The sequence below is a fragment of the Podarcis liolepis genome (genome assembly GCF_965112155.1).
Source record: "Podarcis liolepis genome assembly, chromosome: 4".
Classification (NCBI taxonomy): Eukaryota; Metazoa; Chordata; class Lepidosauria; order Squamata; family Lacertidae; genus Podarcis; species Podarcis liolepis.
In genome coordinates, this window is record NC_139558.1 from 102,768,326 (window position 1) to 102,794,894 (window position 26,569).

General features: G+C 46.6%; 2 protein-coding genes across 2 annotated transcripts in view; one reads left to right on the forward strand and one right to left on the reverse strand.

Annotated features, from left to right (window-relative positions):
• LOC310705082 (uncharacterized protein) lies at positions 1 to 25,615 on the reverse strand. Its single transcript, XM_083499456.1, has 7 exons — positions 25,260 to 25,615; positions 23,587 to 24,079; positions 23,311 to 23,392; positions 22,943 to 23,025; positions 22,081 to 22,207; positions 5,306 to 6,752; positions 1 to 5,223 (listed from the first exon to the last, which is right to left on the reverse strand). The coding sequence occupies exons 2-7, from the start codon at positions 23,986 to 23,988 to the stop codon at positions 4,845 to 4,847; spliced, it is 2,520 nt and encodes an 839-aa protein (XP_083355582.1). The 5' UTR covers positions 23,989 to 24,079; positions 25,260 to 25,615; the 3' UTR covers positions 1 to 4,844.
• The window catches only part of LOC310705065 (uncharacterized protein), a 177,096-nt gene that overhangs the window by 86,432 nt on the left and 64,095 nt on the right, over positions 1 to 26,569 (forward strand). The gene's annotated exons all lie outside the window — the stretch shown is intronic.

Below are 26,569 nucleotides of genomic sequence, written 5' to 3' on the forward strand. Positions count from 1 at the left end.
TTCTTTCTAATCTAAGAAGCTTTATTGTACAGCGGCAAAATAAATCAGCAGTCCGGGAGAAAGAGCTGACATGCTGTCTCTCCCCTTCAAAGCAAAACAGAAAGTAAAGTATTTCACATTACAAAGTGTACAAACCCCGTATGTGAACACACCCCCAGCGACAGGATATAACTTCCCGAGCTATTAACCCTATAAGCTCTGGGTCTCCTCACACCCCCTCTCATCCTGTACTGCTGGGGGGAATGTAAGCAATACCACTTACCCCAAACCCAACCCTTCACAGAACTCCCCGTTTTTGGAAGCTCAAAGGTTTAGTGAACCCATTGCCAGATTCTTCTGGCTCGGACAGTACTTCAGCTTCACTAAGCCTGTCTGAACACTCTGACATGCATTTTGGAAACGTATGTCCAAATGTTTGGTTCTGGACATAAACTGTCCAGACTCTGCTAACTTCAAACAGGGTTGATTGTCTTCCCAAATGGTGATGGGCAAGCAACACTCTACACAGATCTCTTGGACCAAACACTTTATAACTCTAGTTCCCTACAAAGCTCTGACAATGCACTGAATTCAGCTTCTGGTTTTTTTTACAAATGTCAATTTGAACATTTTTTTTCAATTCATTATATATCATTTCCCACAATTTTTAAACTTCTCTACATTTCCACCAGCTATGATTAAAAGTCTCTTCTTTTTCTTTACATTTCCATCATATGTTTGACTCGGTTTTATATATTTTTGCTTTCTGTACTGGTGTAATATACCATCTATACATTTTCCAACTACAGTGGTACCTCGGGTTAAGTACTTAATTCATTCCAGAGATCCGTTCTTAATCTGAAACTGTTCTTAACCTGAAGCACCACTTTAGCTAATGGGGCCTCCTGCTGCCGCCTCAGCGTAATTTCTGTTCTGATCCTGAAGCAAAGTTCTTAACCTGAGGTACTATTTCTGGGTTACTGGAGTCTGTACCCTGAAGTGTATGCAACCTGAAGCGTATGTAAACTGAGGTACCACTGTAGTTTTCTTTCAAAAGATAACAGTCTGTAAATTTCAAATTTACTTTCCACAATTTTTCCCAGTCCTCAAATTGTATGTTATGTCCTATATTTTGTGTTCATTTGATCATGACCGATTCGACCTCATCTTTTGTTCCCCATTCTAGCAAAATTTTTCCCTGTCCTCCCAGTTGAACGACGTGGCCCAGGGAGAGAGGGGAAAATAGTGGAAGTGAATAGCTGGCTTCACAAATGGTGTAAACAGGAACGGTTTGGATTCTTAGATCACAGACTGCAGTTTCTTGAAGATGGACTTCTGGCAAGCGATGGGCTGCACCTCACAACGGTTAGGAGGAATGTTTTTGCCAAAAATCTCAGAAACCTCATCAGGAGGGCTTTAAACTGACTAATGTGGGGGAGGGAGACAGTGCTCCTTAAGGTAGGAGTCTATCAATTGATGAAGATGATCATCCAAATGTCATAGACCAAATGGAGCAAACAGCACGCAGACCTAGTGGTGGGAGGAAAAAATCCTTAAATAAGAGACACGGGGGAATGATTAATGGGCTTCAATGTCTGTACACTAATGCACAAAGCATGGGAAATAAACAAGATGAGCTTGAGCTCTTGGTACAGCAAACTAAATATGACATAATAGGCATCACTGAAACCTGGTGGGATAAGTCTCACGATTGGAATGTAATAATGGAGGGATACAATCTATTTCAGAGAAACAGACCAGACAAGAAAGGAGGAAGAGTGGCGTTATATGTCAGGGATGTGTATACCTGTGAAGAGATCCAAGATTTAGAACCTCAAAGCCAAAGTGAGAGCATTTGGGTCAAAATTAAGGGAGAGAAGAATAACAGTGACCTCATTGTGGGAGTTTACTATAGATCCCCAAGCCAAACGGAGCACATAGATGATGCCTTCCTGGAACAGATGGCCAAGCATGCAAAAGGAAGGGAGATAGTAGTAATGGGGGACTTCAATTACCCAGATATTTGCTGGATGTCAAACTCAGCCAAGAGCATAAGATCAAACAGATTCCTCACTGGCCTTGCAGACAACTTCATTGTCCAGAAAGTGGGAGAAGCAACAAGAGGAACAGCCATTTTAGATCTGGTCCTAACCAATGTTGATGACCTGGTTAGTGGGGTAGAAGTGGAAGGATCATTAGGCGCGAGTGATCATGCTCTTCTGAAGTTTACTATACAGCGGAAAGGAGCAGCCAAGCATACTAGGACTCAATTTCTTGACTTTAAGAAAGCCGACTTCATAAAACTTAGGGAAGTGCTGGGTGAGATCCCATGGACAGTAATACTAAAAGGAAAGGGAGTTCATGATGGCTGGGAGTTTGTTAAGAGGGAGATAGTAAAAGCACAACGTCAGGCAATACCAATGAGACGGAAACATAGAAGGTGCTTAAAGAAGCCAGGGTGGCTATCTAAAGAACTTTTAACTGAGTTAAGATTAAAAAAGGATGTGTACAAAAAATGGAAAAGGGGGGAAACCACCAAAGAGGAATTCAAACAAATAGCCAGCACGTGTAGACACAAAGTCAGAAAAGCTAAAGCACAGGATGAACTCAGGCTTGCTAGAGAGGTTAAAAGCAACAAAAAAGGCTTTTATGGGTATGTTTGTAGCAAAAGGAAGAACAAAGAAACAGTGGGGTCACTCAGAGGAGAAGATGGTGAAATGCAAACAGGGGACACAGAAAGGGCTGAACTCCTCAATGCCTTCTTTGCCTCAGTCTTCTCCGATAAAGAAAACAATGCCCGACCTGAAGAATTTGAAGCAAATGATGAAAACACTGATGTGTTGGACTTAGAAGGTTTCAACAATGTATTTGGTTGGCATGCATATCTGTGGTATGATAAGGTAAAAGCACATAAAGTGTTTACAAACCATATTGTTAGAAAAGCATTGTTGAATGTCTGGACAAGATATAAGGAAACACAGCCCAGAATAACTAAGGAGATGGTACAAGAATACTTGGCCAGTTTAGCTGTATTCAAGTCTCCAGGGCCAGATGAACTGCATCCAAGAGTATTAAAAGAAGAGCAGATGTGATCTCAGAACCACTGGCAGTCATCTTTGAGAATTCCTGGAGAGGAGGTGAAGTCCCGGCAGACTGGAGGAGGGCAAATGTTGTCCCTATTTTCAAAAAGGGGAAAAGAGAGGACCCAAATAATTACCGCCCAGTCAGTCTGACATCAATACCAGGGAAGATTCTGGAGCAGATCATTAAGCAAACAGTCTGTGAGCACCTAGAAAGGAATACTGTGATCACCAATAGTCAGCATGGATTTCTGAAAAATAAGTCATGTCAGACTAACCTGATCTCGGTTTTTTGACAGAATTACAAGCCTGGTAGATGAAGGGAACGCAGTGGATGTAGCCTACCTTGATTTCAGCAAGGCATTTGACAAGGTGCCCCATGATATTCTTGTAAAGAAGCTGGTAAAATGCGGAATTGACTATGCTACCACTCAGTGGATTTGTAACTGGCTGACTGACCGAACCCAAAGGGTGCTCATCAATGGTTCCTCTTCATCCTGGAGAAGAGTGACTAGTGGGGTGCCACAGGGTTCTGTCTTGGGCCCGGTCTTATTCAACATCTTTATCAACGACTTGGATGATGGACTCAAGGGCATCCTGATCAAATTTGCAGATGACACCAAACTGGGAGGGGTGGCTAACACCCCAGAGGACAGGATCACACTTCAAAACGACCTTGACAGATTAGAGAACTGGGCCAAAACAAAGATGAATTTTAACAGGGAGAAATGTAAAGTATTGCACTTGGGCAAAAAAAATGAGAGGCACAAATACAAGATGGGGGACACCTGGCTTGAGAGCAGTACATGTGAAAAGGATCTAGGAGTCTTGGTTGACCACAAACTTGACATGAGCCAACAGTGTGACGCGGCAGCTAAAAAAGCCAATGCAATTCTGGGCTGCATCAATAGGAGTATAGCATCTAGATCAAGGGAAGTAATAGCGCCACTGTATTCTGCTCTGGTCAGACCTCACCTGGAGTACTGTGTCCAGTTCTGGGCACCACAGTTCAAGAAGGACACTGACAAACTGGAACGTGTCCAGAGGAGGGCAACCAAAATGGTCAAAGGCCTGGAAACGATGCCTTATGAGGAACGGCTAAGGGAGCTGGGCATGTTTAGCTTGGAGAAGAGGAGGTTAAGGGGTGATATGATAGCCATGTTCAAATATATAAAAGGATGTCACATAGAGGAGGGAGAAAGGTTGTTTTCTGCTGCTCCAGAGAAGCGGACACGGAGCAATGGATCCTAACTAGAAGAAAGAAGATTCCACCTAAACATTAGGAAGAACTTCCTGACAGTAAGAGCTGTTTGACAGTGGAATTTGCTACCAAGGAGTGTGGTGGCGTCTCCTTCTTTGGAGGTCTTTAAGCAGAGGCTTGACAACCATATGTCAGGAGTGCTCTGATGGTGTTTCCTGCTTGGCAGGGGGTTGGACTCGATGGCCCTTGTGGTCTCTTCCAACTCTATGATTCTATGAAAATACTATACACTTTCTTCAGCACCTGCACTTCTTCTATAATTTCCTGTTGAAATCTAGAAAATGTATAACTAAACCTTTTCTTATTATCTTCCTTGTACAGCTCATGTAATTGTCTGTAGTGTAACCAACTCTGCAAATGATCTTTTATTTCCTCATATTCTTTTAATTACCATTTCCCTTCAGCAAATCTATGTATGTAGGCCACGTCGCCTTTTTCTCTCTAACCTGTATGAATTCTCTGATGGGAAAACAAAGAGAGGAGCTTTCACTGAAGCACTTTCCACATTCCACACACTGATAGGGTTACTCCCCTATATGAATTCTCTGATGCTTAGTGAGAAGGACACTCTGACTGAAGCTCTTTCCAAATTCCACACACTGATAGGGTTTCTCCCCTGTATGAATTCTCTGATGCTTAGTGAGATGGGCACTCCGACTGAAGCTCTTTCCACATTCCACACACTGATAGGGTTTCTCCCCTGTATGCATTCTTTGATGGGAAGTGAGAGAGGACCTCTGATTGAAGCTCTTTCCACATTCCACACACTGATAGGGTTTCTCCCCTGTATGAATTCTCTGATGCTTAGTGAGATGGGCACTCTGACTGAAGCTCTTTCCACATTCCACACACTGGTAGGGTTTCTCCCCTGTATGAATTCTTTGATGGGAAGTGAGAGAGGACCTCTGATTGAAGCTCTTTCCACATTCCACACACTGATAGCGTTTCTCCCCTGTATGAATTCTTTGATGGGAAGTGAGAGGACCTCTGATTGAAGCTCTTTCCACATTCCACACACTGATAGGATTTCTCCCCTGTATGAATTCTCTGATGCTTAGTGAGATTGGAGCTCTTCCTGAAGCTCTTTCCACATTTCACACACTGATAGGGTTTCTCCCCTGTATGAATTCTCTGATGCTTAGTGAGAAGGGCACTCTGACTGAAGCTCTTTCCACATTCAAAGCACTGATAGGGTTTCTCCCCTGTATGAATTCTCTGATGCTTAGTGAGATGGGCACTCTGACTGAAGCTCTTTCCACATTCCACACACTGATAGGGTTTCTCCCCTGTATGAATTCTCTGATGCTTAGTGAGAAGGGCACTCTGGCTGAAGCTCTTTCCACATTCAAAGCACTGATAGGGTTTCTCCCCTGTATGAATTCTCTGATGCTTAGTGAGATGGGCACTCTGACTGAAGCTCTTTCCACATTCCACACACTGATAGGGTTTCTCCCCTGTATGAATTCTTTGATGGGAAGTGAGACTGTGGCTGCGACTAAAGCTCTTTCCACATTCAAAGCACTGAAAAGGTTTCTCCCCTGTATGAATTTTTTGATGGAAAGTGAGATTGGCGCTCTGCCTGAAGCTCTTTCCACATTCCACACACTGATAGGGTTTCTCCCCTGTATGAATTCTCTGATGCTTAGTGAGATGGGCATGCTGACTGAAGCTCTTTCCACATTCCACACATTGATAGGGTTTCTCCCCTGTATGAATTCTTTGATGGGAAGTGAGACTGTGGCTGTGAGTGAAGCTCTTTCCACATTCCACACACTGATAGGGTTTCTTCCCTGTATGAATTATTTGATGGGAAGTGAGACTGTGGCTGTGAGTGAAGCTCTTTCCACATTCCACACACTGATAGGGTTTCTCCCCTGTATGAATTCTTTGATGGGAAGTGAGAGAGAAGCTATGAGTGAAGCTCTTTCCACATTCCACACACTGATAGGGTTTCTCCCCTGTATGAATTCTTTGATGGGAAGTGAGAGAGGAGCTATGAGTTAAGCTTTTCCCACATTCCACACACTGATAAGGTTTCTCCCCTGTATGAGTTCTTTGATGGTAAGTGAGACTGTGGCTGTGACTAAAGTTCTTTCCACATTCAAAGCACTGAAAAGGTCTCTCCCCTGTATGAATTCTGTGATGGGAAGTGAGACTGTGGCTGTGAATGAAGCTCTTTCCACATTCAAAGCACTGAAAAGGTTTCTCCCCTGTATGAATTCTTTGATGGGAAGTGAGAGAGGAGCTCTGACTGAAGCTCTTTCCACATTCCATGCATTGATATAGTTTCTTTCCAAGGAGATTTTGTTGATAGGAAGTCGAAAAGGAGCTCTGACTGAAAGTTTCCCCACACTCCAAATTTTCACATGGCTTCTCCTCTCTGAGGATTTTGTCGTTGTCACCTTTGTTCTCGATTTTCAATTCATCACCATCTGCAATGGAAACAAAAAGGGATTAGAGCCTCAGGAACAAATGGAGAAGATCTGAAGGGAGTTGGGTGTGTGTTCATTACCTGTGTTGTTTGTTTATTATGAGATTCTGATGAGTTGTTGAATGTTGCTTTGTTATACAGTGGTGCCTCGCAAGACGAAATTAATTCATTCCGCAAGTCTCTTCGTCTTGCGGTTTTTTCGTCTTGCGATGCATGGTTTCCCATAGGAATGCATTGAAAATCAATTAATGCGTTCCTAGGGAAACCGCCTTCAGACCAGGTCCGGGGACAGTCTGTCCCCGGACCTCTTCTGAAGGCTGGGGGGGGGGAACAAGGGCTTTTCTTCCCACCCCCAGCATTTTGAAAAAACCTGGGACAGCGGAGGACTTCTCCGCAGTCCGGGCGATCTTAAAATGCTGGCGGGTGGCATTTTAAAATCGCCCCGGGACAGCGGAGGACTTCTCCGCTGTCCGGGGCGATTTAAAAGCCCCTGGGAAGGCAGGCAGGGGGGACAAAGACTTTCGCCCCCCGCCCGCCTTCAAAAGGTGTTCCCGCCCCCCCCCGCCCGGCTTCGCAGCAGCGCTACGAAGCCCGGCGGCTGGGGCAGGTGTTCCCGCCCCCCCGCCCGGCTTCGGAGCAGCGTTCCGAAGCGGGGTGGCTGGGGCAGGTGTTCCCGCCCCCCCCGCCCGGCTTCGCAGCAGCGCTACGAAGCCCGGCGGCTGGGGCAGGTGTTTCCGCCCCCTCCCTTCGGAACAGCGTTCCGAAGTGGGGCGGCTGGGGCAGGTGTTCCCGCCCCCCCGCTTCGGAACAGCGTTTTAAAATGCTGGGGGTCGGGAGCGAAGCGTTCGCTGCCGACCCCCAGCATTTTAAAATCTCCCCGGGACAGGGGGAGATTTTAAAATGCTGGGGGTCGGCAGCGAACGCTTCGCTCCCGACCCCCAGCATTTTAAAATTTCCCCGGGACACGGGGAGATTTTAAAATGCTGGGGGTCGGCAGCGAACGCTTCGCTCCCGACCCCCAGCATTTTAAAATTTCCCCGGGACACGGGGAGATTTTAAAATGCTGGGGGTCGGCAGCGAACGCTTGGCTCCCGCCCGCCAGCATTTTAAGATCGCCCGGGGCAGGCGGGGGGAAGGCAGGCGGGGGGGGGGAGCAAAGACTTTTGCCCCCCGCCGGCCTTCAGAAGAGGTCCTCTTCTGAAGGCCGGCTGTGGGCGAAAGTCTTTGCTCCCGACCGCCAGCATTTCCCTATGGGCTTTCGTCTTGCGATGCAAGCCCATAGGGAAATTCGTCTTGCGAAGCGCCTCCAAAACAGAAAACCCTTTCGTCTTGCGGGTTTTCCGTCTTGTGAGGCATTCGTCTTGCGGGGTACCACTGTACAGTCGTGGTCAAAATTGTGGACGACTTCCGGAAAAAAGTGTATTTCAGAGGTTTGACGACTCAAAACACCACTTCTTTTGGAGTAATGTCATATAATTATATATCAATGGAAAGATAATTTAATCAAGAATGTAATCCAACAAAGTTTGTTCAATTACCTGTATTTTATCAAACGTTATAGCCAATAACCAAAAAAGGAAGCACAACTTGCTTAGGTTGACTTTTTTCAGTGTGTTATGTGATTGCTATCAAGTTGTTTGGTTTTTTGTGTTCTTTCATTTAGTGAGGTTGTAAAACATAATAAAATTATAGAAATGGCACAAAGAGTTGACTGGTCACCCAGAAAGTGATGTAAGATTCTAATATTAAGTGAACAAAGCTACAGTTATGAAGAAATTAGATGAAAGATTGGGGAAAACAAAACAAAAAGCTGGACTTTCTATATTTTTGAAGGGGTATAAGGAGACTCAGTCACTACAAAATCTGACTGGTAAAGGCAGGAAAAGGTGCACAAAGGCAAGTGATGATGGACGAGTGGAGAGACTGTGCCTACATGACAGAAGAAAATCTTCTGGGTGTATAAAAGATGACATGGCGCAATGTAATGGGAAGTTGAGTGCAAGGACTGATCTAAATGTTAGAATTCTAAGGAAAAAGCCATTGTAATCGCTCAAGCAAAAGTTGAAAAGATTAAACCCATGTTAACTGGACAGCGGAACAATTGGACACTACCTTGCTTGGTAGTGATGGCATGAAATACGCAAGTTTCTTTAACTGGGCAAGAGGAGAAGAATCAGAGAAGATTTACATCCTACTTGCATTACACCGACTGTGAAACACCCAGACAGTGTGATGATCTGGGGTTGTATGGCAGCAAAAGGTGTGGGCAGAATTTGCGTCATTAATGGGAATGTTGAGCCCAAACTGAAGCGTTCCACAAGTGATCTTTTCCCAGATACTGAAGCATTTCTATATATATTTATACAAATCTTTTTTTTTTAAAGTAATATTTATTAAGAGTTTAAAGATTACAAAAAGAGAAAGAAAAAAAGGAATTAAACAAATCAATATAATACAAAAACAAAAACACTACATAAAACATTGAGTTAACAAAACAAAACAAAAACAATTAAACACACATCCAATATTTCCAATCTTAACCTTCATTCACTTGTTTCATTGACTTCCTCACGCCTCCCTTTTTGTATTCCACTTCAATTAACTGTTTCAGCAATTCCTTCCCACCTTCCTCTGTTTTCTGTCCTGTAATTAATCTTAACATATTCTAACCTTGTTTTTTCCCTTTAATACATTAACAATCTATCTGTACCTAGTTCCTTATAACATTTCTGCCAAAGCCCTATAACTTCATTCCACCATTTTTCTAAATCTCATTAATTTTACAATATTTCTGTAAATAATCTTTAAATTTTTTCCAATCTTCTTCCACCAACTCTTCTCCCTGGTCTCGGATTCTGCCAGTCATTTCCGCCAATTCCATATAGTCCATCAACTTCATCTGCCATTCTTCCCGGGTGGGTAAATCTTGTGTCTTCCAATACTTCGCAATGAGTATTCTTGCTGCTGTTGTTGCATACATAAAGTTCTGTCCTTCTTTGGCACCAATTGGCCAACTATGCCCAGGAGAAAGGCCTCTGGATTCTTCAGAAAGGTATATTTAAATACCTTTTTCATTTCATTATAAATCATCTCCCAGAATGTCTTAATCCTTGGGCATGTCCACTAGAGGTGAAAGAATGTACCTTCAATCTCATTACATTTCCAACATTTATTTTCGGGCAAATGGTAAATTTTTGCAAGCTTGACTGGTGTCATGTACCACCTGTAAATCATTTTCATTAAATTCTCTCTTAGGGCATTGCATGCCGTAAAATTCATACCTGTGGTCCATAACTGTTCCCAGTCAGCCATCATAATGTTATGTCCAACATCTTGTGCCCATTTAATCATAACTGATTTCACCATTTCATCCTGAGTGTTCCATTTCAACAGCAAGTTCTACATTCTTGACAAATTCCTAATTTTGGGATCTAACAATTCTGTTTCCAATTTTGATTTTTCCACCTGGAAGCCAACTTTTGTATCCAAATTATATGCCTCCATTATTTGATAATAATGGAGCCAATCTCGCACTTTGTTTTTTAATTTTTCAAAACTCTGCAGTTTTACTCTGTCTCCATCTTGTTCCAAAATTTCCCAATATTTCGGCCATTTGGCCTCCATATTGAGTTTTTTCTGTGCCTTCGCTTCCATTGGTGACAACCATCTTGGGGTTTTATTTTCTAGCAGATTATAGAATCATAGAATCATAGAGTTGGAAGAGACCACAAGGGCCATCGAGTCCAACCCCCTGCCAAGCAGGAAACACCATCAGAGCACTCCTGACATATGGTTGTCAAGCCTCTGCTTAAAGACCTCCAAAAAAGGAGACTCCACCACACTCCTTGGCAGCAAATTCCACTGTCGAACAGCTCTTACTGTCAGGAAGTTCTTCCTAATGTTTAGGTGGAATCTTCTTTCTTGTAGTTTGGCTCCATTGCTCCGTGTCTGCTTCTCTGGAGCAGCAGAAAACAACCTTTCTCCCTCCTCTATGTGACATCCTTTTATATATTTGAACATGGCTATCATATCACCCCTTAACCTCCTCTTCTCCAGGCTAAACATGCCCAGCTCCCTTAGCCGTTCCTCATAAGGCATCGTTTCCAGGCCTTTGACCATTTTGGTTGCCCTCCTCTGGACACGTTCCAGTTTGTCAGTGTCCTTCTTGAACTGTGGTGCCCAGAACTGGACACAGTACTCCAGGTGAGGTCTGACCAGAGCAGAATACAGTGGCACTATTACTTCCCTTGATCTAGATGCTATACTCCTATTGATGCAGCCCAGAATTGCATTGGCTTTTTTAGCTGCCGCGTCACACTGTTGGCTCATGTCAAGTTTGTGGTCAACCAAGACTCCTAGATCCTTTTCACATGTACTGCTCTCAAGCCAGGTGTCCCCCATCTTGTATTTGTGCCTCTCATTTTTTTTTGCCCAAGTGCAATACTTTACATTTCTCCCTGTTAAAGTTCATCTTGTTTGTTTTGGCCCAGTTCTCTAATCTGTCAAGGTCGTTTTGAAGTGTGATCCTGTCCTCTGGGGTGTTAGCCACCCCTCCCAGTTTGGTGTCATCTGCAAATTTGATCAGGATGCCCTTGAGTCCATCATCCAAGTCGTTGATAAAGATGTTGAATAAGACCGGGCCCAAGACAGAACCCTGTGGCACCCCACTAGTCACTCTTCTCCAGGATGAAGAGGAACCATTGATGAGCACCCTTTGGGTTCGGTCAGTCAGCCAGTTACAAATCCACTGAGTGGTAGCATAGTCAAGACCGCATTTTACCAGCTTCTTTACAAGAATATCATGGGCCACCTGGTCAAATGCCTTGCTGAAATCAAGGTAGGGTACATTTACTGCGTTCCCTTCATCTACCAGGCTTGTAATTCTGTCAAAAACCGAGATCAGGTTAGTCTGACATGACTTATTTTTCAGAAATCCATGCTGACTATTGGTGATCACAGCATTCCTTTCTAGGTGCTCACAGACTGTTTGCTTAATGATCTGCTCCAGAATCTTCCCTGGTATTGATGTCAGACTGACTGGGCGATAATTATTTGGGTCCTCTCTTTTCCCCTTTTGGTTTGTAAACGCTTTATGTGCTTTTACCTTATCATACCACAGATATGCATGCCAACCAAATACATTCTTGAAACCTTCTAAGTCCAACACATCAGTGTTTTCAAGAAGCAGCCATTCTCTCAGCCAGCAAAAAGCAGCTGATTCATAGTAAAGTTTAAAGTCTGGCAGGGCAAATCCAGCATCAGTTAATATCTTAAATTTTATTCGAGGCTTCTTGCCCTGCCAGACAAATCAGGAAATATTTCTCTACCACTTCTTGAAACAGTCCATCTTGTCTATAATTTGCAGATTTTGAAACAAAAACAACATCCTTGGCAATACATTCATTTTTATCGCAGCAATTCGACCTAGCAATGATAACTTCAAATTTGACCATATTTCTAAGTCCTTTTTCACTTCAATCCAACGTTTTTCATAGTTTCATTTTTCATGCGTGAGAAATTCTATCAAACTGTCCTTCTCCAGTTCAGGTACAGCTCTAATCCTCAAATTTGTCTGTTTTTCTTTGAGCTCAATCATAGAAAGCGTCAGCTTATGGTCACCAAGTTGCCTCTGTAGATCTGGGACCCTCTCTGCCTCCAGTTGTGTTACTTTATCTTCTACAACAGCAACTTTTTCCCTGGCTTCCTGTGCGGTCTGTCGGATCAAAGTAGATTCCTGTATCAATTTCTGAATGGTTTCTGTATTAGTATTCACCTTTTGTCCCAAATTATTTATACTTTCTGTATTTAAATCAATTTTAATAGTTGCAGCATCCACTTTCGCATTTGTCGCGTCTGCTTTCTTGTTAAGATGTTCCAATGCGTCATTAATCTTACCCAATGCAGCCGCTAATGCCTCTTCTGTTGACATTCCTCTTGTTTTAGAATGTACTGATGCAGCCACTGAGGAAGCAGGGGGACCTGATGTTGAGGCTCTCCTAGGTTGCTGCCAAGACTTCCCAGACCTTGTTGTTTTTTCTGGGATTGACTGGTCTATCTTTCCCTTTCCATCTGCCATAACACTTAAAGAATTCAAGGTCAGTTCCACAGTCACACAGTTTTTATCTTACAGCTGGGAATTACCTAATCCAGCTCCTGTGACAGTTTCAAAAACTTCCTCTAGAGGGAAACAGTTGCAATTTGTAACAGTCCGTAATGTCCCCTTTTAAATGCAGTTCAAGCAGTAAGATGCAGTTCAAGCATTAAAGTTAGTTAGTTTGAGTTTTCAGTTACTGTCAGGGAACTGCCATCAGAGGCACGGGAGAAGGAGAGGGTCTCTGATTCTGCAGGGGAAGGTCCAAGCACCAGAGGGAGACTCAGCCGGGAAGAAGGGGAAGAGAAGAGTGTAACACCAGGGATCAGGGAGAGCAACAGGACAGGGAGGTGCAGGGGCTCCAGGACTCTTCATTGGAAATTAGCGAGGAGAGCCCCAGCACCCCACTGCCCACGCCCACCCTGCGCAGGAGACTCCCGCGCAGTGAGAGGAGGAGAAGATCGGGCGTCAAACAACTCTTATGTTGGCAATGCTTTAAGAAACGCCCACAGACAGATTCTACGAGTGACTAAGAGCAGCCACGCTAAAATGGGCTGCGTAGTCCGGAGGGTTTAACCAGTCAATCCGAAGCTCAAACGGAGCAGGATTACGCACGAGTAACTCCCAACCACTACAGCAATCTGTCTGTCCCTGAAGGTTATTTGTGCACAACAAGCAGAAGGGGGCATCATGAGTACGACCGGAGGAGCTGGAGCCACGGGAGGGGCGGCTGGAGGCCAATCGCTGGAGGAGAGAAACCGCGATTTGGAAGAGCACATAGCCATGCTGACGGCGAGGCTGGACGAACGACGGGCGTTGGATGCTCAGGGGAAACCCACCCCCCTAGCGAGGAAGGTACCGGGACTGGTGCACAAGTTTGGGGGAAAGCCTCAAGATTATGGGGCATTTAGAACAGAAATAGAATATGCCTTGAAGCTGTAGAAAAATGATTTTGAAAATGACGCAGCCCGAGTTGCTTATATTGTGGGGCACTTGGAGGACGGGGCGCGAGAGTGGATTCAGCCGCTTATGGCGACGCAGAATGACGCCATGGAGGATCTATCGAAATTCTTTCAGGCGATGGACGCTATGTTCAGTAGCGATGTGCAGCAGAGTGTGACCAAACGGGAACTGCTAAACTGTAAGCAGGGAGAAGGGTCAGTTAGAGACTATTGGTCACGTTTTGCCATGATTGTTCATCGTTTGGGGTGGCAGCTGGACGCAGAACCCATTCAGATGCTATTTGAGGAGGGACTTTCTCCAACGGTCAAGGATGAACTTTTGCGCGCACCCCGCCCACAGTCTATGGACCAGCTGACCAAGGCAGCCCTTGCGATAGGAGTACGACAGGAAGCGCGGGCTCAAGAGAGGCGGGAAGGGAGAGAGCAGCGTTGTCATGACTACCGCATTCCTAGAATACCTAGGCAGCCTTCCCCGCCGGCGGAGCCAATGGAAATAGGCAGTGCGCGCGCCCAGGAAGTTTCAAACGCCAGAGAGAGTCACAAAAGGGAGGGAAAGGATCTAAAAACGACCAAGAAATGTTTCCTTTGCCAAAAGCCAGGACATTTTGCTAGAGTCTGCCCACAAAGAAAGGGCTGGCAAGCAATGGTGGGGACAGTGAGGGGAGAGGAGGAGGAACCCCAGACCCCGGAGCAGGGAAACGGAAGCGCTTGGCTGCCAATCAGCGGGCACAGCAGCCGAGCCAACAACCAATGAATGTGCCCAAACCAGATTCCCCAAGAGCAGCGATTGCCATTGAGGTGGTGCTTGAGCTCCCAAATGGGCACCCAGTGAAGGTTCAAGGTATGCTGGACTCAGGAAGCTCATGCAATTTTTTTAGCAGGGACTTTGCCTTAGAGCATCAGCTTCACCTACTACCTTTGGATGCACCTCTGCAAGTCACCACCATTGATGGGAGGGAGCTGATTGGGGGGGAAGTTACCCACCAAACCCCACCGATGAGAATGAGAGTGTCTAGGCACTCAGAGACAATCGCTTTCCATGTTGCCTCATTAGCGGGCCCCCCCAATAATATTGGGGATGAGTTGGCTAGCACAGCATGATCCGGTGGTGGCGTGGCATCAGAGGACCGTCAGCTTTGGGTCTGACTACTGCCTGCAGCACTGCCTAGGAGGGGAAACGCCAAGGATGAGCGTAGCCAGAGTGGCAAGCACTGCAGTGGAGGGTAAAGGGGAGGTGCCACCGCAATATGCTGATCTGAAAGAGGTTTTCAGTGAAAGGGAGGCAGATAGACTGCCCCCCCACAGGCCGTTCGATTGCCAGATCAATTTGCTCCCTGGGGCGCAGCTGCCGGTGGGTAAGCTGTATGCCATGTCTGACAGAGAGATGAAGGAGCTACGGGACTTTATCGACAAGAACCTAAAGAGAGGGTTTATAAGAGAGTCCAAGGCAGTGGGGGGCAGTCCAGTATTTTTCGTGGACAAAAAGGACACTGATAAACCGAGGCTTGTAGTGGATTACAGGGGCGTAAATTTGGTGTCAGAACCTGTAACTTTCCTGATGCCCAGAATTGATGACATTCTGACAAAGGCTTACAACTTGATCAGGATGAGAGAGGGGGATGAATGGAAGACCACCATGTTCACACCCCTGGGAGCTTTTGAATATCTCGTTATGCCTTTCGGAGTACAGTCAGGCTCCGCCTGTTTTCAAGCTTTTATGCACCACGTGTTGGGGTCTCTGCTTTACAAGAACTGTGTGGCATTCCTCGACGACGTCTTGATTTATTCGGAAAATGAGGAACAACATGTGAGAGATGTCAGGGAAGTGCTACAACGTTTGCAGAAACACCAGTTGTGGGTCAAGCTAGAGAAATGTCAGTTTCATGCCCGAGAGGTGGAGTTCCTGGGGTACAAGTTATCTGATAAAGGCTTAGCAATGGACCCAAGCAAGGTGCAAACAGTATTGGAGTGGAAAACCCCAAAGACACGAAAGGATGTCCAGAGGTTCATGGGTTTTGGAAATTTCTACCGGAAGTTCATCAAAAACTTTGCGCACATGACGGCCCCAATCACGGACTGTCTCAGTAGTAAAAGGAAGTTCGTGTGGACAGAGGCAGCCCAGCAATCCTTTGAAAAATTGAAGAAGGCATTCGCGTCGGAGGAACAATTACTACATGTGGATTTGGAGAAACCAATGAGGGTGGAGACCGACGCGTCAGACAGAGCCATAGGGGCGGTTCTGTTGCAGCCAGGACTGAACAAGCAAGAATGGAAACCGTGCGCCTTTTTCTCGAGGAAGCTGAGCAAGTCGGAACAAAACTACACCGTGTACGACCGAGAACTGCTAGCCATTTACGCCGCCTTTCGTCGGTGGCGCCATTTGCTGATAGGGGCGCAGCATAAGATCCAGGTCTGCACAGATCATAAGAACTTGGAATATTGGAGGACAGCACGGGTGCTCAACCAGAGACAGATCCGCTGGGCGCAGGAGTTTTCCAAGTTTTCTTTTGAAATCCAGTATGTGCCCGGCGAGCAAAACGTGAGAGCAGACGCTCTCTCACGGAAACCAGAGTACTTCGAAGGAGAGGGGCCGCCGGAGACCCGCCACGTCATAAAGGAGGACCGATGGGTGTGGGGGGGTACTCTAGTGGGCAAGAGAGAACTGGCAGGACTCACTTGGGACGATGAATTGGCCCGGACAAAAATCAGGGAACTTCAAGCGGGGAGGGGAGCACCAGAGGGGTTTGAAGAGAAGGACGGGGTGTTGTACTACCGGGGGGCGATGTATGTACCGGGGGAGGCTCTAAGGAGAAGGGTACTCATGACACCCCCACAGCGGGGCACTTTGGGCAACACAAAACCATGATGCTGGTGACCCGAGAATTTTGGTGGCCACGGGTGAGGGAAGATGTACGTGAATATGTAAGGGGGTGTGATCGCTGCCAGAGGGCCAAAGGGGAACGCACGAGGCCAGCAGGTTTGCTGGAACCCCTACCCACGCCAAACAAACCCTGGGAGGTGGTGTCAATTGATTTCATGACGGATTTGCCCAAATCGAGGGGTAAAACAGCAGTCATGGTAGTGGTCGACTTGCTAACCAAAATGTGCCACTTTATCGCCTGTTCCCATGCCGTGACGGCGGAAGAAACGGAAAGGTTGTTTGTAGAACACATTTTTAGGCTGCATGGCGCCCCCTTGAGGGTTTTATCGGACCGCGGAAAGCAATTTACTTCCCGGTTCTGGAGGAAGCTCATGAGCCTACTGCAAGTCGAGGTCAGCTTCTCGACAGCGAGACACCCCGAAACCAATGGGCAGGCGGAAAGGGCAAACAGTGTACTACAGCAATACTTACGCTGCTACGTCAGCGAAAGGCAAAATGATTGGGTAGAAAAACTGGCGCTAGCAGAATTTGCGTACAATAATGCTGAACATGTGTCCACCGGTATGAGCCCCTTCTTAGCCAATTATGGGTGTCATCCCAGGGCATTCCCGGGTAATGAGGAACAGAGCTGGAGTGTGCCTGCAGCTGAACAGTTTGTGGAAGAAATGGAAGCGTTACATCAGCAGCTCAAGACTAACCTAGAAAGGGCCAAAGCCAGTTACAAGAAACAAGCAGATAAACACCGCAGGGAAGGGGAAACCATTAGAGTGGGGGATCGCGTGTGGTTGTCCACTCAAGGGTTACCCTTTAAGAGAGGGTGCAAGAAGTTGCAGCCCAGAAGACTGGGCCCGTTTGAAGTCATACAACAGATAAACCCAGTGGCATTCAAGCTCAGGTTGCCCAACAACATGAAAATACATCCGGTGTTCCATAGGTCCTTGCTCTCACCACACAGAGAGGGGCGGGAATTCGAGGGGCGGGAGGTAGAAGTCTTGCCACAACCACAGGTAGAAGAGAGGGAACACCACAGCGCGGCCGCAGAGATAGTGGACTCAAGGTGGCGAGGGCGGCAGGTGCAGTACTTGGTGGCGTGGGAAGGAGAGCCCTGGTCGGAAAACACGTGGGTGCCCGCAGAGGCAGTTGGCAATGAGTACATGGTGGAAGAGTTCCACCGACGATTCCCAGATAAACCCAAGCCCTTAGAACGGTTCTGGGAAGAACAGTTCGGCACCACAGAGGAGGAAGAAAGTTTCAAAGGGTTTTCAGAATCCGAAGAAGAATCGGATTGGGAGGATTATTCCTTGGGTGGGAACCGTGGCAGGTGGGCAGAGGTGTTCACATCCACAGACGAGGAGGACAGCTCTTTCAGGGGTTTCCTTGGCTCGCCGACCAGAGAAGAGGTGGCAGTAGAGCCCCCAGGTCGGAGGGGGAGTGAAGGGGGCCCTGGGAGGGAGGTGGATGTCAGGGAACTGCCATCAGAGGCACGGGAGAAGGAGAGGGTCTCTGATTCTGCAGGGGAAGGTCCAAGCACCAGAGGGAGACTCAGCCGGGAAGAAGGGGAAGAGAATGAGTGTAACACCAGGGATCAGGGAGAGCAACAGGACAGGGAGGTGCAGGGGCTCCAGGACTCTTCATTGGAAATTAGCGAGGAGAGCCCCAGCACCCCACTGCCCACGCCCACCCTGCGCAGGAGACTCCCGCGCAGTGAGAGGAGGAGAAGATTGGGCGTCAAACAACTCTTATGTTGGCAACGCTTTAAGAAACGCCCACAGACAGATTCTACGAGTGACTAAGAGCAGCCACGCTAAAATGGGCTGCGTAGTCCGGAGGGTTTAACCAGGCAATCCGAAGCTCAAACGGAGCAGGATTACGCACGAGTAACTCCCAACCACTACAGTTACTTTTTAAAATCAGACGGAGACAGTCAAAACAATGTATCTCTCTTATTTGGCAAACTGTCAAAGAACGTTCTATTTGCAGTGAATAAACATTTCAAAGCACGTCAATCCTCAATCTTAGTGGCAGCCCGCTTCCAGGTTCGGAGCGGTGATGTTCTAACTTCCTTCACTCTCTCCTGCAGGCATATACGATCCAACACTTCCCCCCTCTTCTCCTGCTTCCAAGGGGGTTAGATGTTTTTTACTGATGGAAATTTAGTCCTTTAGAGTAGGCTTTCCAAGACTTTAGCTTGCAGCCTCTTTGCTTCAGTCTATTTACAAAAGGGGAAGGCGGACTTCCTGTTTTGAACCTCCCCCGTTCGATGCCAAATTAAAACGTTTTAAAAGTCCAATTATTCACTCTACTCACGGGTAGTTGCTTTAAAGTCAAATTGTCCACAGGAAAAAGTCAACGCTCTCCGGCAACAGCTTCGCTCCGTGAAGAAAGCAGTCGGTTCGAAGCACAGCGCCGCTCACCCTGCGTCGCTCCGGATCCCCCAAACCGGGTCTCCCCGTGAGTAAGGGAGGCGCAAAAGGTGCCAGCCGAATCCCACGTTCACAGGCTTCACTTGCCTGTGATTTATAGTGGGTCTCCGCCTTCGCCGTGGCGGCCAGATCCAAATTTTCACGAAGCAAATTCCTCCCAGTCAGAGGAATTCCGCCATTGCCGATGGCGCTAACCCGGAAGTCTCTATTTATACAAATCTTTCTTTCTTTCTTTCTTTCTTTCTTTCTTTCTTTCTTTCTTTCTTTCTTTCCTATTTCAACAGGATTCAGTTCCATGAATGTTCCATGCTGTGTGCAAAAGGTGCTTTAAAGATAATCGTATTGCACTGCTGGAATGGCTTGGGAATAGCCCAAACATTAACCCAATCAGAAATCTATGGCGCCAACTGTGGCGTTCGTATGGAGCCCCCAGTCATCTCACCGACCCCTCTCGCTCTCCAAGCTTCAGCGAAAGCCTGCATTCACCCCATAGGACGCACACAGATTTCCCCTTCATTTTTGGAGGGTAAAAAGTGGGTCCTATAGGGCAAAAAATACGATACCTTGGAATTTGGTTGATAACAGGGGGAAAATTGTATAAAGATAATTATGAAACCATATGGAGAGAGATTAAGAAGGATTTAGAAATTTGGAACAGTTTGAAATTATCCTTTTTGGGCAGAATATCGGTGATTAAGATGAACGTTTTACCTAGAATGTTATTCTTATTCCAAACATTTCCATTGATTAAAGGGACAGGACAATGTAGAGAATGGCAAAAAAATAGTGCCAAGATTTGTCTGGCAGGGAAAGAAGCCGAGGATCAAAATGAAAATGTTGATAGATGAAAAAGAAAGAGGTGGATTTGCCTTACCAGGTATGAATCTCTATTATCCTGTCTCGTATTGTTAAAGGAATGGATAACACTGGAAAATACGGACCTATTGGATTTAGAAGGTCATGACAACAGGTAGGGGTGGCACTCGTACCTGTGGTATGATAAGGTAAAAGTTCATAAAGGTTTTTTAATCCATGTGATCAGAAGGTCAATTTATGAAGTATGGGAAAGAAACAAATATTTATTGGAAAGGAAAACCCCATGGTGGATATCACCAATAGAGGTACTGACAGTTAAAAAAGTAAATATGGAAGGAAGGTGAGCCACCTATGAGGAAATTATTAGAAAAATGGAACAAGGGTTAAAACTTAAATCATAAGAGTAAAGAGAGGGCATGTTTACAGGTTGGTTGCAATACCATCAGGTGAATGATATATTGAGTGAGGATAAAAGGAAAGCCGGGTTTAAGGATAAAAAAATCAAGATTTCAGTTAGAATTAGAGGAAGGCAGAGGTAGAATACTATCTAAGATATATGATTTGTTATTAGAATGGTTTCAAAAGTTGAAGAGGTGAAAGAAGCAATGATAAAATGGGATATAGATTTTAGGCATACTATTGAACTGGATGCATGGCTAAAATTACGGAACAAAAGTATGAAATTCACGGCGTGTACGGCTTTAAAAGAAAATTTAATGAGGATGATATATAGGTGGTATTTGACACCAGTAAAATTGGTGAAAATGTATAGGATGAGGGATAAGAAATGCTGGAAATGAAAAAAGGTGGATGGAGACTTCTATCATATGTGGTGGACTTGTGATAAAGTAAAGAATTTTTGGGAGTTGATCTATAATGAACTTAAGAAAGTACTTAAATATACCTTTCCCAAAAAACTAGAGGCTTTTTTGTTGGGTTTGAAGGGGAAGGAGGTTAAGAAAACAGACCAAAGGCTATTTATGTATGCCACAGCTGCGGCAAGGAATATATTGGCCCCAAACTGGAAATTACAATAAGTTCGCACCATTGTGGAGTAGCAGACGAAAATGATGACCTACACGGAATTAGCCAAACTGACTGGCAGGATTCGGGATCAGGAAGATCAGAGATTTCAGGAAAGTTGGAGTAAATGTACTGTGTACCTAAAGGATAATTGTAAAAAATTTAAAAACCCTGGCAGGATTGAAATAACTCCTACAATGTATAAGACAGATACAAGGTTAAAAATTAAAATATGCGACTGGAGAAAATAAGGGATACCTGCTGAAGGGAAGGAGGGAAGTCGCAAGCTCGGCAGAGCTAAAAGTATATATGTGATTTAATGTATTGTAAAATGACTGTGTAAAGAAAACAATAAAAATTGATTGGTAAAAAAATAAAAATAAAGTTAATGTTCTTTTTATATGGGATCAGATTATAATTATTTATGTTTCATGTTTATATATATGTTGGAAGCCGCCCAGAATGGCTGGAGGAACCCAGCCAGATGGGCAGGGTAGAAATAAAAAATTATTATTATTACTACAGTGGTACCTCCATTTAAGAACAGTCCTCTTCCGGAAAATTTTAAGTTTCTTATTATTGTTGTTGTTGTTGTTGTATTATTATTGTTGTATTATTATTATTGTTGTTGTTGTTGTTGTTGTTGTTAATATTATTATTATTACTATTATTATTATTAAGTTTGTAAACTGAGGTACCACTGTATCATCATCATCATCATCTTCACCAATGCAACTTCTACCTGAAATTCAATAAGTCTAGCTCTTCTTCTCTGGGATGAATTTTGTTTGGCCCAGTCATGGCATCCCCTCCATCTCCAATGTCAGTCGTCTCTTTGGTCAATCCAAGACTGACAGGAGCAAAAACAGAAAACCTGGTGCTACTTATCTTTCTGAAGCTGACATTGAATATGGCCTGGGCGGTTCAGACCAGCCCAATCATGGTAGAAAAAGGAATAATTTGAAGAAAATTGTTCAAAAACCCCCCTGTAATTTACTGTTTATTGTGGGGGTGTTAGGTTCCCAGCTGTTATAGGGGTCCCTGTTGAGCTCTGTGAAAATATATGAGATTGGTCACATAGAGGTATTTTTTGTATTTCCAGGCAGATATGACGATCCCACAGGGAGCCTTACCAAGAGAGGCCACGATCCCACGATTCTCCTCCATGACGTCCTTATGCAGAGCTCTCTGGTCAGGATCCAGCAACGCCCACTCCTCGTCCGTGAAACGAACAGCAACATCTTCAAAGCACACTGGACCCTAAAAGAAAAAGGGAAAAGTCCTCCTCTGAGACAGCAGTAATATGATCTGCTCCACAATGCTCTGTTGTTTCCTTCCTGTAAATTGTGGTGTTGTTTCAATAGGATTGCTTTGCTGCACATTTTATTTATGGATGCTTATTTTATTCTGCATTTTAATTATGGGTATTCGTCTTTGTGCAAATAGGTGGTACTCCACCTTGTGTTTTCAGGCCACTATTTGTTCTCATTTGTCCACTGCTTAGAAACAAATTTTTGCTTTCAGTGATCAGTCTAGAAATAAAATAAGCCTATTTTGAATGACCATCTAGCAGAGATTCCTGCAATGCAGGGGGTCTCCTGGCTCTCAGAGACAAGCAGGGAGGGTGGCTTCTGGCAAAAGGAGAGGGAGCCACCGGTGGCTCCTCCTTCTCCTGACTCACCTCAGCCTCTCAACATTCCTCTCCCACTCGCCTCCTTCCTCTTCTGCCTCTGATTCTGCACTGCATTCTGCCACAGAGTCTCCCAGCTCACTAAGCCCTGTTGCCCCTTCAGCTTCTGACACCTCCTCTTCCCAGGCTTCTCCCTTTTGCCCCTCTGACCGCTCATCCTTCCTCCACCTCCACTCCTTCGGCTCTGAGCCATCTTCCCTTCCTGGTTCCCCGGCTGCTTCCTCCCACCACTCCTCTGTGCCTAACCAGTCCATGAGATTGCTCCATCCCTCGGCCTCTGTCCCCACAAGGCAGCTTCCCCTGACCTGATCTGGTTCCACAGCCGCTGCTTCCCTTTTGCCCCCATGAAAAGGCGGATCAGGAGGTCTTGCCGGCATCCTTCTGCCACCTGCAAGAGAAAAAAAGGTAAGCAGGACGCCAGGAGTGCCTGCTTCTCTCACAGGTGAAACAGGGCATCTCTAACTACAGATGGGCCTTTGAGAAGGACTTACCTACTGAGAGTATTTGGAGGTTTGTGCCCATTTCATATGTTTGTTGTGCAGAAATACATCTCCCCTCCTCTGGACCCTTGTTCCCAACTGTCTCCCCCCAAAACAAGATGAAAAGAACCCTCAGATGAGTTGGGAAACCAACAGAATGAGACCAAACAGAGAAAAGCCACCTTCCTCCTTACCCAGTGGCCTCTCTCTGGTGTCCAATGGAGGCCTCTCTGCCTCACAGGAATCCAGGTCCATTTCTGCAAAGAGATCCTTTCCCTGGAAAAAAACAAGGATTCAAAACAGAGAATGGTGAGAAATACTAGAAAGAGAATGGCAAGACTTGAAGGATGTGAGATCTCATTCCATGGATGCTTTCCCAGAAAAAGGATGGGCCATCAGCAGACCATTATGGGATGTTCTCTGTCCTGTTTGGAGCCCCTTGGGAGTATCCAGAGGAAAGTCTCTCTCACCTGCTTTCTGTCCTCTGCCTGACTCAGGAGGAAACCTTCAGCCAGGGCCACTGCCTGGGAACTGGTCTCCGCTCCGCAGTCCCTCACCCAGCTCTCCATCTCCAGGGGAAGGACAGCCAGGAACTGCTCCAAGATCACCAGGTCCAGCATCTCAGCTTTCGTGTGCCTTTCTGGCTTCAGCCACTGATGGTCAAGGTGGTAGAGTCGGCTGCAAACCTCTCGGGGTCCTTTGGCCTCCTGGCAGCAGAACTGCCTCAGCTGCTGGCTCTGCACCTCTGAGCGGAGGGTGTCCTCCTCACCCAGGATCTTCTGCACTGGGTTTTCCCAGAAACCCCCACTGCTCCCAGTTTGGTTGGCATGGCCTCTTCCTGTTCCAGGGCCAGCTGAGTCTTGCTCATCCATCTGTGCTCTCAGGAAGCCTCTGAGAGATCGGAAGGAACCCTTTGGTCTTCTGCCAAGTTCTGTCCGTCTAAATGAGAAGCTCTACCAAATCCTACAAAGCAAATACATTGTTCTGTTACAGAATTTGTAGGACAGGGGGGAAATGGTTCCCTGAGCAAGCATGGATGAGTCTTGCTGGGAACCAGGGCTGGACTGCACCAGATCCCAGACCATGAGCTATCTTTTTGAAAGAGAAGAAACAAATCTCTAGCCTTCTAGCAATGCAAAATGTGGAGGCAACTGAAGGGATTTCTGAGAGATGAATCAATCTCGTTTCTCCATCCCTCCAGTCAATTGATGACATCGGAACCTACTGACAAAGGAGTCGTTTCTATCTTGTGAAAAATGGATGCTTGGTTCTAGTGGGGGTCCTCAGGAGTTGCCCCCCACACCTACGCCCACTCCGCTGCTTCTGTCTCCTTTTCTTGCACTTGGACTCTCTGCCACTCTCAGAATAGACTTCTGGGGCGGGGTCCCTTTTTCTTTGCTCTGAGGGCCAGGTATGTATCTGGCCAACCCCCTGAGGGCCAAGTGGGCAGGGCCAAAGACATCTCCCTTGAAATTTAGGAGGGTAATTTTTTATTCTTTTATTATTATTATTATTATTATTATTATTATTATTATTATTAACAATGCACATACAGCCACTGATGGAAAGGTCCCTGGAGGCTCAGTGAGTAGCAGCGCCTATTTCGGCCTGCTTTGCCAGCAACAATCCCTTTGGGAATAGGATGTGGTCCTGGGATGCCATGCTCTGGGTGCGAGGGAATGGCTGCAGTGGCCTCCATGGGGAGCTGTCTGACTGGGAAACTGGTCCCCAATGCAGCAGGCAGACTATGGCCTGGGATCCCTCTCTTTATTCCTGGCCTCTCTTTCCTACTTTTCCTTCCTCCCTCCCCGTTGTTTTTTTTGTGGGGGGGGGGGCTAGTCCACCTCCCCGTCCAGCTTTGGAAAACCATTTGCACATGTTTCCTCTGTTGTGCAATGAGGCTGAGCGATGTCACACAGAGTTAAAGTCCCAGGGACTTCTTTGTTTAAAGAAGAGAGATCTTTTCTGAAGGGGGGGCAGAGGGTGAAATGAGTTTGGGATCCTCTGATCTGCAGGAAGGAGAGCGTGGCAGACCTGGCCCCTCCCTGGCAGGACCCTCTCCTCCCTGACTTGGGGTCCCCCCCACATGAGGAGGACCCCCGTCTCCCCACTGCACCCTCTGGGGGGGAGAGAGGAGACCCACCCTTAGCTGTCAACCTTCCCTTTTTTTGCGGGAAATTACCTTATTCCAGCGCCGTTTCCCGCTGCTTCCTGCTCCTATCCCGGATTGGTAGATAGGTGAGGCTGCTGATCCCTTATTTTCAAATCTGAAAGTTGACAGCTATGGACTCACCAGATCCCGGGAGGGGGCTGCGATTCGGCCCTTGCAGGAGAGACCCCAAAGCAAGGAAAGGACTGGGGAGGGAGGGGCCTTGGCTCTGGAGGACCTGCCCCCCCTTGCTTCCTGTCCTCTCTAGGAAGGCAGTTCTGTTCCCTTTAACCCTTGCCAAGCCGAGTCCTCCCTCGCTCAGCCCTCTCTCAGATTCTTATTATTTTGTATGCATTTAGGGGGCAGCTGCTCCCCCCCCCCCCCGGCTACGCCAATGCCCAGATATCCTTTTGGGGGTGAGGCTCTTGGCTGGACTCTGAGCATTTCCCTCCCTTGTCCAGAAACCAGAGGAAGAGCTTGCAGGGAAAAGGGCTTTGCAGGAGGCAAGGAAGCTCCTCCTAGAATTCAGGAGTGGAGAGATAGGAGGGGATCCCAGGGTCATCTAGTCCAACCCCAGCAAGGCAGGAATCTCAGCTAAAGCATCCATGGCAGATAGCCGTCCGATCTCTGCTTAGAAACCTCCAAGGAAGGAGAGTCCCCCACCTCCCAAGGGAGACCTTTCCCTGCCCAACTGCTCTTAGATGAGTTGAGTGGAAGCAGCTCTGCAAGGGTTAAAGGGAACTGAGCTGCCTTCCTAGAGAGGCCAGGAAGCAGGGGGGGCCCAGGTCCTCCAGAGCCAAGGCCCCTCCCTCCCCAGTCCTTTCCTTGCTTTGGGGTCTCTCCTTCAAGGGCCGAATCGCAGCCCCTCCTGGGATCTGGTGAGTCTCCTCTCTCCCCCCCAGAGGGTGCAGTGGGGAGACGGGGGGGGGGTCCCAGGGCTGCAGCAGGGGGGGTGCTTGGAGGGCCGGATCTGCTCATGTGGGGGGTGGGACCCCAAATCAGGGAGGAGAGGGTCCTGCCAGGGAGGGGCCAGGTCTGCCACGCTCTCCTTCCTGCAGAGCAGAGGATCCCTGACTCCCACGAAATCTCCCTTTTTAAAACAAAGGAGTCCCTGGGACTTTAACTCTGTGTGACATCGCTCAGCGTCATTGCACAACAGAGGAAACGTGCAAATGGTTTTGCAAAGCTGGAGGAGGAGGTGGACTATCTAATAGAACAACAAAAAAATCAGGGGAGATGTCTTTGGCCCCGCCCACTTGGCCCTCAGGGGGTTGGCCAGATACATTCCTGGCCCTCGGAAGACA